The 14,321-nt window shown below is 40.4% G+C and overlaps 1 protein-coding gene across 1 annotated transcript in view; it reads left to right on the forward strand.

Annotated features, from left to right (window-relative positions):
• The first annotated feature begins 1,289 nt into the window (after nucleotides 1-1,289).
• Nucleotides 1,290-14,321, forward strand: part of CA13 (carbonic anhydrase 13) — a 49,353-nt gene continuing 36,321 nt past the window's right edge. Inside the window, exons 1-2 of the mRNA XM_069100204.1 lie at nucleotides 1,290-1,490; nucleotides 5,754-5,951. Coding sequence (XP_068956305.1) covers nucleotides 1,454-1,490; nucleotides 5,754-5,951 — 235 coding nt within the window. The 5' untranslated portion in view covers nucleotides 1,290-1,453. The remainder of the gene's footprint in view (nucleotides 1,491-5,753; nucleotides 5,952-14,321) is intronic.

Genomic DNA, 14,321 nt, shown 5'->3' on the forward strand with positions numbered 1-14,321 from the left:
TACTGGCTGTGTGACCCGGGCAAGTCACTTAACCTCTGTTGGCCTCGGTTTCCTCATCTGTAAAATAGAAGGAAAAACAGCACTTCCCTCTCACGGGGTTATTGTTGACAGGGTACAAGCCCTGGAAGCCATCCCCTCAACTTTCCCACTAGGCCCAGTCTCCGGCAATCACCTGAAGCAATTTGACCTATCTCAGTCAGCTGGCCTTTCCTTATGGCCCCGAGCCCAAACCTCCAATTCTCTGTTATCTCTAACCTAGCCCAGCCCCTCATTGTCTGCACCTGCCCCGCCTGAGACTCCTTGATTCCATCCTGACCCTTGACCACAATCTATCTTACCTCCATTAAAACGCTCAGATTCCTTTCCAGTCTGACCCGTGGCTCAGATTCACTCTGGCAGGTTTATCAATACCAGAGTCACAAATGCTTAGATTCTTAAAATCTGGTCAATTGGAATAATTCTTAAAGTCTCACCCACCCCAGCGGGTGTTCTAATAAACCTAGTCTCTGGCTAAAAGAAGACTCGGGTCATCGTTGGAGGCAGGCCCCCGTTTGCCCTGGAATTTCGGGGTCCCAGCACCCCTAGACTTGAACATTGTGAGAATCAAGTGAGATAAATGTAAAGCTACTTTTATATAGCGGGTGCTCTATTTGTTGTCGTAACCATTTCTGGGACCTCAGAGACACTTTAACCCCCTCCCTTTTCCTGGGGCTGCCAGGTGGAGCAGTGGGCAGCGCTGGGGGCTTAAAGCAGGAAGACCCCAGTTCAAATGTGACTTAAAACGATTACTGGCTGTGTGACCCTGGGCACATTCTTAAGCGGTTTCCCCTGTTTTCCTCATCTGTAAAATGGGGAAATTAAAGCATCTACCTCCTACAGGGCTGCTGTGAAGACCCAGTGATATATTATCTATAAAGCTGCTCTGCTATTGCTATTATTATCGGGACCTTAGAAGCTATCCACCTCATTTTACTGACGGGGAAACTGAGGCCTTGCACTTCAAGTGTCTTGCCTAAGGTCACCCACTGCAGAGCGGGGGTGGGGGTGTACCTCTTCACTCTAACTTGGGGGGGAAGGGCGGGTGCCCTGCAGCATTCATTGCTTCTTCCGCGTCTGCCCCTTCTCGTCTCTGCCCGCCCCAGACCCCACGCGGGGCGAAAGTTCCCGGGGCGCGCCCTCCTTCCCCCCGGGCCGCGCCTCCCCCGGGTGGCTCGGAGCGGCACGGGGCGCCTCGCCAGCCCCGCTCCCAGCCCCGCTCCCGTCCCCGCCCCGGAGCACCGCCCCCTAGCGGAGTCCGCTGGGAGGGGCCGTCTCCCGGCCGCGCGACTTCAAGTTCACTCCCGAGCCGGCTGCTACGCGCGGGGCTGGCGGAGCCGCTGTTCGTCCGCTCGGGCTCCCGTCTGTCCTCTCCGAAGTCCACGCGGCCTCGCCTCCTCCTCACCCCGAGGCAACCATGTCCAGGCTCAGCTGGGGCTACTGCGAGCACAACGGTGAGGGGCAGGAGTTGGGTAACTTGGAGAGCGCCGAGCCAGGGCGGGGGTTTCCAGCCTGCGGCGCGCGGCTCTCTGTACTCGCTGTGTCTGGGGGGCGCGCTGCGGGGCCCGGGGCAGCCCGGCGCCCGGCTGAGGAGAGCCGAGGGAGGGCGCACCCCTGGCTCTTCCGTAGAGTTGGAGGAAACTTTCTGGTTCCTCATTAGTTGGTTTGCAAAGCCCACAGCCGGGGCAGGGTTGGCAGGGTCTGTGACGTGTTGCTGTGAAAAGCATTAATTTTTTTTTGGCGAGAGTTGGTGTGTGTCATCATTGTCATGGTTACAGAAACCCATCACTAAATAATTTCCTGAAACGCTTGCTAACCTTCGCTTTGTAGTAACTGCTTACCTGAAGTCAGAAGTACTAATCCGATCAAATAACAGTCCTTTTTTTTTTCCTTTTAAACGAATTGAGGCGTGCGGTGTGCCAGGCACTTCTCCAAGCTGGGTCAGGCCCCTGCAGCTTGCGGGGGTTTAAGGGGCTCTTTTTGCTTGGAAAGAAGGTGCGGCGGCACGGGCTGCAGCGGAGTCGGGCACACGGCGGTCTGGTTAGCGGTTATGGGTTATGCCCATTCCTCAAGTACGCGATTCTTCCTGTGATGCTGCAGTGGTGCTGATTCTTAACACCACCACCTATCGAGATGAAGAATTGCTGTTTGTAAATCTCCAGTGAAAGCGTAGATTTCAGGGATTGAAACGACTCCAACGATAATATGCATGTTTGTTCATGTAGATCCCAAACTTGATGGAGTAAAACAATAATTCTAGTTTTTCTACTTTAAATGCCAGTAAGTAACGAATCATCACTCAATGAATTCATGTTGTGGATGACTGTCAATTAGGTCGTTATATAATGAACCAAGTATTGGTTATGTTTTAATGTATATCTTAGGTAAGATTTGTATTTTTTATATAAATATATTTCTAATTTTTGCCAAAAGTAAAATTGTAAAACAAAAATCAGTTTCCTGTGTCGTGCTGTGTATTGTATGGTAAACACTAAACAAACTGTAGAATGCACACTAGGGAAGTTGGAAAGATGGATTTATTTTCTAATTAGTGTTATACTCTGGCTTAATGAATGTGCTAGTGAAGATAATGGCAGCAGGTGAAATTTAAAAGTATAATTTAATGAATGCTTTTGGAGAATTTCTTCCTGAGGTCTTAATTGCAATTTTATATTTGCCTAATTTCAGCTCGTACTTTGAAAGACAAAAATGTATTCCTCTTCATTTCCTTCTCAGCTGGAATAATTTTTATTATTGTTATGTATTTGTTACTGGATGCCAGCAGTATGCTTATTGTTCAGAAGGGAATAAAAAAAAAAGCCCTGCTCAGTAGGGTATTGAATAGAAAATATGGCCTGCAGAGAAGCTCATACTCATTCCTAAATTCTTTTGTCAGGTCTAGAAAAGTTTTAAGCAAAGGCAGAACTTGAATCTCTGCTTGGGATTATAATATTTATGTGCCCCCCTCCCCCCTGTAAATTCATTGTGATCTTGGACAAAGTATCTGAAACTGGATCACCAAAAGGCTTTTTGATAGGCTTTATTTACTGATTTTGGTCTTGGATATCTAGAGTGTTCATATACCAGGAATTTAGAACTGATTTCAAGTTGTAAGAGATGGCTCTTGAGTTGTTCTAGGGAAACCACTACATAATTCTGTTTTGAAATTGTGCATGTCACTTTAACATGTGTTTTAAATCATATGTTCTCAAAAAAAGAACTTCTTTAAGAAGTAGGTTTACTAGTGCAGCAAACTATACAATAGTTAGTTAATAGGTAACCTTTGGTATTTAATACAAAAGAGCTTTGAGCTTTAAAGGACTTCAGATAAGGAGAGAAGTTAGAGAAATCCCCCCCTTTTTTTGGAGGGCAATTGGGATTAAGTGACTTGTCCAGGGTCACATGGCTGGTTTTTGTGTTAAGTGTCTGAGGTCGGATCCGAACCCAGATCCTTCTGACTCCAGGGCTGGTGCTCTATTCACTGAGCCACCTAGATGCCCCTGAGAAATCTCTTGATTGGGAAAAGATACAGGACAGTAAATAGATGTTATGCATATTTTCATCTGCAACCTAATTTTCTTCCACTTAAACCAAAGTTTGTCAGCTGTTGGAGCTGTAGTTAGAAGTACAAAAAGACTGGATTGTTATACAATGGTATTTGATTAGAGACCTAAATAAAAAAAACTAATAATAAACCTATCATCTCTGAAAAACTGAGCAGGTAGTTGAAGGCTTTTGACAAGCAAAGCTTCTAGTTAAGTTCACTGGGCTGGATACAGAGCTGAAGTAAGCTGAAAAGCCTTTTAACTTAAAAATGGTATAGATAGCTGGATTGACCTTGGGGAAACATAAAAGAAAGGAAAAGTTTAAGATCTCTCCTTAGTGTAAAATAAAAGAAATATTGGTGAGATTAAGCAGTGTGAAAATATAGGTGAAAGTTATAAGAGTCTATCTAGGGTATTTGATTTTCTTTAAATTTTGCTCTAATTTATAATCTCCTTTATGCAGATATTAGTAATCACAAATTATGCTTTATTGTAATAAAGGGCTGCTGGTGGTGGCAGGGGGGTTTCATAGAAGAAGCATCATTTGCTTACAAGTATGTTAAATACTCTTCAGTTACTTATCCTGACTAGAGAATGACTTAGCCACTTAGTTGAAAAAAAGAATTAAAATTAGTCACCTCTGTTCAACTGGTGGTTGCTATGCAAATTAGAAGCAGTAGTGTCTAGGAGAAAATAAACAGCCTCTAAAAGTCTTTTCTTGCAAGCCCAACCCCATAAAGTGGAGTTGAGCTATCCAGGTGACTACCTTTTTTTTTTTTTTTTACTGATTTTGTTGAAGATGATGAGATAGGCTTCCAATATAGTACTGTCCTAGTAATACAGTATTCAGTAGTGTGAGAAAGTAAAAGCTAAATGGGTTATTCACATCACCTCTGGCCACCAGACTTCTCTGTGTTGAAATATGGAGAAGGATGTTTGTTTAATCCTATGTGAAGAAGTGTCATTCTTCCTGAGCCTATGCTCCATATCATAACATTGAGGGAAGATGGTTTACTAAGTGTTACTTAAGAGTACCAAGATGAGGACAGGGTGGCACAGATGAAGTCTATGAATGGTTAAAGAGTGAGGCAAGGACATCCTTGAGTACCATCTTCCTCTTTGGCCCTCTCTTTCCCAAGTCTCTGCCTCACCTTTGTAAGCCTGTGGGTTGCTGCCCATTACATTTGCAGAAGACCAATATTCTATTTCTTAGAACAGAAAAGAAGGCACATCTTTTTCCAGTAATGACTTTTAGGGTTTCTTTGAAAGTCAGGCTTTTTTTTAAAGAACGTTAGATATACTTTTATGACTTCCTCATATACAAAGGGAAGATATTAGAAATTTAATTAGGGAAAATCAAAGGGTTTTATATTGATAATGAAAAAAATGTGGTAAGCTACAACTAGACAGTCATCCCCTTTGAGGTCAAGGACCATTTCATTCCTTTTTGTATCTTTTAGCACCTAGGACATAGTAGTTCCCATAGGAGGCCTGCATAGATTATTTATGTGTGTGCATACATACATACATACATATATATATATACATATACACATGCATATGCATATATACGTGTGTGTTGGTTGTCCATTTTTGAAGAGAACCAAAATGATATCACTCTGCTAGGATCAAGTTTCAGTGTGTCTGACTGTGACTGATCAGACCAGTATGAGCTCAGAATGCTTTTCCTTAGGCACAAATAGTCCGTGTGAACATTTGGGGTGGATTCTCTAAATTTGTGCCTCTCACGTTTCTTTTGAGCTATTTCAATTCTGCTTTGCTTATAGAGTATAGCATCTTCTCTGATGTGGGCATGCCATGCTGCATGGTCCTGTTCCAATGCCTTCCAAGTCACACAGTTCCAAAGTTCTTAAGAGAGACCTTGAGAGTATCCTTATATCACTTCTTCTGACCACCATGTGAGCGCTTGCCCTGTGTGAGTTCTCCATAAAATAGTCTTTTTGGCAAGCATGTGTTTTGCTTTTGAACAAAGTGGCCAGCACATCGGAGTTGTGCACTCTGCAGTAGAATTTGAAGGCTTGGCAGTTTAGTTCAAGTGCTGCCTTATACTACCAGGGGATTTCAGAATCTTCCTAAGATAATGTATGTATATGTATATAGACATAAATGAATGAACAAACCAAGTTACTTAGTTCTTTCTCATCATCATAGGTCCTATTCATTGGAGTGAACTTTTCCCAATTGCTGATGGGGATCACCAATCTCCAATTGAGATCATTACCAAAGAAGTGAAATATGACTCTTCTCTCCGACCTCTCAATATCAAGTATGATCCAACCTCAGCTAAAATAATCAGCAATAGTGGTCATTCCTTCAGTGTGGACTTCGATGATTCAGAAGACAAATCAGGTTGGTTTGGGGAAGGGAAAATATTATATTATATAGAAATTTTTTGTTGTTGTTCAGTTATGTCTGACTCTTCATGACCCCATCTGGAGTTTTCTTGGCAAAGACACTGGAGTGGTTTGTCATTTTTTTCTCTAGTTCATTTTACAGGATGAGGAAACTCAGGTAAACAAAGTTAAGTGACCTGTTCAGGGTCACATAGCTAGTTAGTGTTTGAGGCTGGATTTGAACTCAGATCTTCTTGACTCTTGGCCTGGTGCTGTATCCATATAGCTAATTATTCAAATTAAAAAATCCCACCATAGTTATTGGGTGGGGGGGAGGATGGGATGGGGACAATCATATTTATGTTGAATTTCAATAGTGATCTTAATTTGTAACTATGACCACTTATTCAAGACCATTAAAAGGTTGACAGCTCAGTATTACTTAATAAATTGATTAAATTTTTTTTCCTTTAAAATTTGAGTTATCACATACTTAGAATTTTTAGAGCTGGAGAATCGTTTAGACATCTCTTACTCTACAGGTGAGGAAGCAGGCTGGAGAGATTAAACAACTTGCCCAGAGTAGCACAGCTAATAAGTGTTAGGGGCAGGTCTCAAGCCCATCTTCTCACCTGCAGACCAGTCAGTTTTCTTTTTGTGTCACCATAGCACTGTACCAGTCACTGGAACACATGTCTCTCATCTGAATAGAAAGGGTTAGGATTTTAATTTTTAAAAAGTGATATGGAACACTTTTCTATCACGTGTTAATAATAGGAACATAACTTGAAATTAAAGGTCATGTTCTGCTCAGCACTTAATTACCACAGTGCTTTATTAACAGCAAGCATTTAATAAGGATTTGTTGATGGACTGGTTAATCAGTAAAACTTCATTTTCCTGGTTAGTACTTTAATCTATGATTCTTTCAGTTTGTATGCTCCCTCCTCTGATTGTAAATCAGAGTCCCTTCACTTCTTGGTAGATGGTTTTAAGTTTCCATGGACAAAAAAAACAGTATCACAGGTGGTAATTCTTTAAAGATGATGATGCTGTCCTTGACCTGGGTGGTTCTCAGATGACAGACACAGAGTCCATCCCTGGGTGCATCTTTGAAGAATTTCCAATTTGAAAATACCATTTAGGAGCTCAAACCTTGCAGCCTTAGCTTAAGGTCACTTCCACATCCTTTTAGAAAGCCAAATAAATATAGAATATATTACATAGTGTTGTCTTCCTCTAAATGAACAGTTGTAGTTTCCTCAAAAGCTGTGTGTTTTTATAATTATAAGAATTGCCTAGAAAATGGGTCATTAAAATGAGGCTATAGGTAACAGAGAAAACGGTATAAAAGTCATATCCAGAGATATTTTTTGGAGTCACTGATACCCTTTTTAAAAAAAATTTAGCTTTGACAAATCAAATCAAATGTGATCCTAATTAGACATAGAATTTTTAAAAAGATGCTATTCATTGGAAGAAAATTTCTTCTTATTTAGAGAAAAGTTGCTATAATTTAGCTACAGTAGTGTCTTAGATTCATGTATAGTTTTGCGATTGGCAAAAGTTACCAGCCATCAAATTTCTTTCCCGTATTTCCAAATTCACAGTGGTGATAGATCTTTTGCCAGAGCATAAATTACTTGAAGGAACACTGAATTGTTACTATAGACTTCATTTCCGTTTTTATTTCCCAGTATTTCCTATAGAATCAATCTAATTTCTTTCTAGCTTTAATTAACTTTTTAAGCTAATTGGTGTGCTATGAATAACATATATCATAGACACACTCCAAGGCTATGAGTAAAGGCTCTAAATACAGAGTATGTATTGTTATGATTATTATTACTATCAATAATAATAGTGTTTAGTACCTTTGAAAAAAACCATTTTGAGAAGCCTGGCCATCTCCTTTTTGTTTTGGCATAATAATTACTTAGCTTGTATATTACCTAAAAGCTAGCACTTTATTCTGTACAAAGAAAGATACATTACATTTTACTGGAGAGGGCCTGTGTTATCTTCCAGAACTGATGCTGACCTGTAGGCTTTATAACAGCAGTGTCAAACTCAGATAGATATGGATCTTTGCCTGTTAACATATTGATTAACATTATCTTTATTGTGTGGTATTTTTATTTATTTTGTCAAACCTATCCCAGTTACATTTAATCTGGTTCCTGGGACTGCAAGTCTGACAGCTCTGCTTTATAAGAAGGGAAAGCAAAGAGAACATAGTGACAGAATTATGCAGCTCTGAGGAGTCTAGTTGTCTGACTCTTTCCCTGTGCGGCTAGGTTTATGTTCCCCATCAGAGTGTCTCTTCCTTTTTTCTGGGCTGTAAGCTACTTGACGTCCTAGGGACAGAACATACCAAAGTGCTAAATAGCAATTATTTTATGTCACAAGATCTAAATTCATGACAAGTTTTTGCAGGGCAGGGAATATTGCCATTCTGACCTTTGTATCTGTCTCCCTTCCTAGCATAATGCCTGGTACCTAGTAGGTACTTAATAAATGCTTGTTCAGTTGAACATCTTTTTAGCTCTTTACTATTCTTTCAAGCATGACAGTGTCAGAGGTCAGCATATCCTGATAGTTTTCAAGGATCCCTGACAAGCAACCACCAATATAAAAAGGGGGTTCCCCTTATCCCTGTAACCCAGGGAGGGTGCCCTTTGATAGCAGGGGATAGTGTTGGACTTCTTAGACACTTATTAGTTATGTAACTGACCAAGTCACTTGATCTATCCCAGCCTCAGTTTCCTCATCTGTAAAATGGATATTATAGCACCTAACTCAAAGGGTTTCTGAATTGATGAGATCACAGACAGACTCATTTGAGCACATGTGCCATCATTTTTATAACTTTCCTAGGATCATTCACAGGGTCAGGTCTTCAGTAACTCCTGAGGCTATAGCCTCTTTACTGGAAAGAGCTTTAATAAGTCAAGGGGGAATAAAATAATGATGAAAATAGCTCACTTTTATAAAGCATTTTAAGGTTACAAACCTTTTTTCTTTTTTTTTTAATTTATTGTTTTGGGGGTGACTAGGTGGCACAGTGAATAGAGCACCAGCCCTGGAGTCAGGAGGACCTGAGTTCAAATCCAGCCTCAGACACTTAACATAAAAACTAGCCTTGTGACCTTGGGCAAGTCACTTAACCCCAATTGCCCTCTAAAAAAAATTATTGTTTTTCTATTTGTATCAGGTATGGGGAACCTGTAGCATTGAGGTCACACATGGCCCTTTAGGTCCTTAAGTGCAGCCCTTGGATTCTTTGAGGCTTCAAGTTCTCCCCCCATAGTTTAGATGTTAAAAAAGTTAAGGAAGAAAATGCTAATAATTCAGGTTACACTTAAAAAGTGTCCTGTATGCATTTTTTGGAGGAGAGAATTGGGTTGTTATACATTTACTAGCACCCCCCAAATGGTAGGTGTTTTTCAAATGGCAGAATCCTACTAATGCTACATTACACAGGCAAGTAAAGGACTATACGGGACAGTAAAAGAAGATGTAGAATTTTGTTTTCCTTTTTTTTTTTCCTTAGATCTCTACTTTAAAAAAAATCATCTGTTTATTTTTAATATTCTTTTTTAAAAATGTTGAGTTCCAAATTTCCTGGGATATGGAAACAGAAACTTAGAGAAATTAAGTGCCTTGTCCAGGTCATGTAGCTAATAAGTATTAGAGCTGGGACCTAAACTCAGATTATCTCACTGCATTCTCCATCTGTAAGGATGGAAGTACAGGAAACTTAGGAGGGTGAGGAAAAGTTCCTGATTGATGTGGTGTTTAAATTCAAGCCTCTGTTTGGAGTTAATAAGCCTTCAGAAGGGGAAGATTCAAGAGCTGTCATTTTGTCCCTCCTGGCAGAGCCCAGAAGGTACAACACCAGAAAGAATAATTGGGAGTGGAAAGTAACACAGATGATTCTTTTGAAGGGAGGCAAGGAAACAAGACCAGCCTAAGCAGATAGTGCAGTGACAGGCATGCCTTGAGGCAGGCTGTAACACACGCAGGATCACTGACACAGGAGGAAGTGCTGGACCAGCTCTGATTTGGTCTGGCCATTGATGAGGAACCTTTGCAGGATGCGGCTGGTTCTCCACCAGCAGTACATTGGAAGTCTGGTCACTTACCCCACAGAAAGGGAAGTGGCAAGGAAGAAGCCTAAAGGGTAAATGCTGTAATCACAACCAGGAAGACAGAGTACCCAGTCTGTGGGATGGGAAGGTAGTGGCTGCTTATTGGCATTAGCCCTAATGAAGAAAGCTAGGTGGTGCAGTGGATAGAACACTGGGCCTGGAGTCAGGAAGACCTACATTCAAATCCAACCTCAGACACATATTAATTGTGTGACCCTAGAGAAGTCATTTAACTTCTGTTTGCCTTACTTTACTGGAGAAGTAAATGGCAAACCCCTCTAGTATCTTTGCCAGGAAAACCCCATGGACAGTGTTGGTGTGCTATAGTTCATGGGATCACAAAGAATCAGACATGACTGAATGACTGAACATGTTAACAGTTGGGATGTGAGGGAGAGGAAATCAGAAAAGATCTTGTGTGTGGGGAAGCACTTGAACTGAGTTCTAACGGTTCTAAAATCTAGAGATTTTAGGGTGTGGAAGGTCTGGTAGGAGGTGTGTTGCACACATAGGGGACAGGCTGTGCAGAGGCACAAAGATGGGGGATGGAATGTTGCTGACCAGGAAGAGTCCATTTGACTAGATGGTAGAAAGAGGAGTAAAATATGAGACTAGAAAAATGGGCTTGAGCCAGGCTGTGAAGAGATTCCTGCCCAGTGGAGGATTTTTACATTTGACCCTAGATTTTAGAAAGGGTTATTTACTAAGTTGATAGATGTAGTAAGAACAGTTGATACAAAACAATCCCCTCCCCCAAAAAAACTTCTGTGACCCATAGGTACATATAGAGTCTAGGGGAAAGTGAACTCTAGCTTAGCAAGTACATGTGACAGAGATATAACCCACAGCTCCTGGTTGCTAAAAGTCTTCTCCCATTTGTGAGACGCTCAAGAAGTTCTCCTTAAGTATAATGAATCTGTGTCTTTCTGTCCTTGGACCTCAGTGCAGATACTGCTGCAACTGGTTGTTATGGGGCTCCAAGCACAGGCAAGGGAGGGAAGGGACAGAGGGTGTGAGGGTGCCGTAGTCAAATGATGGTGAGAAGATGCCAAGTTCAGAATCCTCTGTACCCTTCAGAGCTTATAAGGTCCTCTTCTAGCCAAGGTGGAATGGAGTAGGTGACCTAAGACTAAAGTGGAAGATTGTCTTTCCCTGACAGATTTTTCCTGCCCAAGGGGTTTAATACAATTGCCACACTAACTCTGGCTCCTGGATCGAATCCCTTCTCAATTTCTTGGTAATTTATAGATGATCCTTGGGGCATGACAAAATGTCCTTAGCCTATCTAAACGTGATTCTTGTGTAACTCAATTCTAGTTCAAAGTACTTTTTTTACAGTTAATAATAATTGCAAGCATTTATAGCTTTAAAGTTTGCAAAGTACTTTAAATATTTTAACTCATTTAATTCTCACAACAACCCTGTAAGTGGGTGCCTTATTATTTCCATTTCACAGATGAGGAAACTGAGGCTGTGAGAGCTTAAGTGACTGATTTGTCCAGGGTAATCCAGCTAGGGAGTGTCTGAGGCTTGATTCAAACTCAGATCTTCTGGACTCCAAATCCTGAAGTCTATCTTCTAGGCCATCTTCTACCCTCTAGTCTAAGGCCTATAATTGAATTATTTTAGACACCTTATCACTTACTTTAGGTGGGGTGGGGTTGAGTAAATCAGTCAACCCCACCTTTATGGTGGTAAGAGCCAGCACTGCTTCATTAAAAAAGGAAACATGCGGGCCTAACCTCACTTCCTGTTTTGATAAGATGAGTAGACCTATTGGTCAAATGAATACTACAGATATAGGTAGAATATATAGGTATTAAGCAAAGGATTTGACAGAATCTTTCATATTATCATTGTGAACAGAATGGAGAGATAAGGGCCAGATGATAGTACAGTTAGAGATATTCAGAATTGGTTCAGTGCACAGAGACCCAAAGTATAGTCATTAATAGGATGGTTAAATCTTGGGGTCTTTGTTATTTAAAATGTTTATTGTTACCTTGGATAAAGCATAGACAGAGGCTTATCAAATTTGGATGAAGGGATCAGTTTCTAAACAGATCTTAACATGTCTGGAAAGATGGACAAATTTAGTGAAATGAAATTTAATTGAAATAAATATAAAAACAATGAGTACCAGAAAATATCAATTTTACAAGTACAAGGTAAGATATAGCCAAATAACAAATTGTTTGAAAATGGTTGTAGTGAACCACAAGCACACAATGAGTGATCAGTGTGGTTTGGCAGCTAAAAAAGCTGTGATCTTGAATCCCATCAGGTGTCCAGAACAAGCAAGATAATAATATCACTACATTCTGCCCCCATTACTGGGTTCAGTTTTGAGTGCTACATATTAGGAAGGGCATTGACAAATTGGAGAGCATCCTAGAGGATGATCAAGATGGTGAGAGACCTAGAAACCATTCAATGTGAGGACTGGGAGAAATGGAAAGGAATAGCTAAGATATGATAGGTATCCTTAAGTATTTGAAGGCAGTCATGTGGAAGACAGTCTAGACTGGATTCAGAACAAGGATCAATAGGTAAAAATTTCAGAGAGGCACATTTAGGTACATCATAAAGAATCTGCTGCTTTGAATGGTAGGGGGTAACTGTTACTGGAGGGCTTCAAGCATAGACTAGATGACCATTATTTGGAGATGTTAGAGCTACAATTACTGTGGACCCTTCCAGTACTAAGATTTTAAAATGCGTGTTCATTTGAATTGAATTTTTCAGATGTGACATTCTGTGTAAGTGCTCATTAGTTAAGTGTCCGTAAAAAGTGGATCTTTTATTTAGATCACAGGGAAATTTCAAGGATAAATTTGAAAATGTCTATAAAATGCTTTGTATCCCTTAGAGATAAGAACTATATAAAAGTGGGTCGACATTATTCTGTATTTCTCAAGATAAGTTAAAAGAGAACACTTTTGGTTCATTTTGTGAATTAAAAATATGTATCGGGATTTAACAAAGAAATTAAATTTCTTACAGAGATCTTATTAAACAGTGAAAACTGCTGCTAATATATACTTGTAAAACGAAGAGAAGATATAAAATATCTTGCTATACCAACTTCATTTCTTAGGGTAGGGAGAAGGGAAGGTTGACTCCATCAGGCTGCCAGTAATCATGAGGAACAGTCTGATCACAGGCAAACAACAGCAAGGGAAGAGTCTCTGTAGGAACATTGAAGGCTTTATTTTACGTTTGGCGGTTGGATTGTCTTAACTGCATATTTAGTGAATGATCAGGCTTGAATCCCTAGTTAGAGACTCTACTTTTGCCCTTCTCCAACAGTAGAGAGGGATGTAACATTCCCAACAGTGGGGGATGTGAGAGAATTTTAAGGAAAGATTTCTGTTGACTATAGTATAAAAAAGTAGTAATTCTTTTGGCTCACAGAAGGCAGTTCTTTTTACCCCTTGATCCAAATAAGGATTTTCAAGCTTTCTTCTAAGCCTGGACTAGAGAACCTTGAAAACATGGTGTTTACTCTGATGTGTTATCAAGCAGTGCTATTGGAGGGCCTATGGTGATGGAGTTAAGTGAGTAGCAAGTAACCTGGCTTCTTTTCCAGGAGTTGGTCTGGTCATTTAACCTTACCAGGCCTCAGTTTTCTCATCTTCAAAGTAAGGGGATAAGACTATATGATCTCCTTCATCTCTTCTAGTTCTAAAGTGCTATGACTGTATGTTTAACAGCAAAATATGCAGGCTGTCTGGCTTATTGTCCCCACTGAGGAATAGCCTGGTAACCTCAGTATCTGGTACTCCGCTAAAAGTAGCCACAAGCTCCCCTTACAAGCGCTCAGGCTTACAAGACCTCAAGATATAGAATATTTTAATTTACAAACTAAAGGATACAGAAAGGATCTACCATTCTGATGGGCAACCTTTCTGAAAGGATCTGTTTTTCCTCTTTTACTTACACTACCATCCTAGATAGAGTTACAATGAGGGGAAAACTGGAGTTTGTTTTTCCACATTGATATTCTGTTCCATGTCAATTTTTTTTTTTGGACAGCTCTTCTCTGAGGTATTTTCCCTTGTGTAGGCCTCCATTGTAACTTTGTCATTTTTCCTTCAATTCTGAAAGGTATCCTGGGTCCTCTTGTTGTGTACTTACATGTATATGTGTGTATGTGTGTGTGTGTGTGTGTGTGTGTGTGTGTGTGTGTATATATATATATATATATATATATATATATATATATATATATATAT

This window comes from Petaurus breviceps, unplaced genomic scaffold, assembly GCF_028583685.1.
Source record: "Petaurus breviceps papuanus isolate PSGF00001 unplaced genomic scaffold, PetGlider_PUasm1.0 38, whole genome shotgun sequence".
NCBI classification, from domain to species: domain Eukaryota; kingdom Metazoa; phylum Chordata; class Mammalia; order Diprotodontia; family Petauridae; genus Petaurus; species Petaurus breviceps.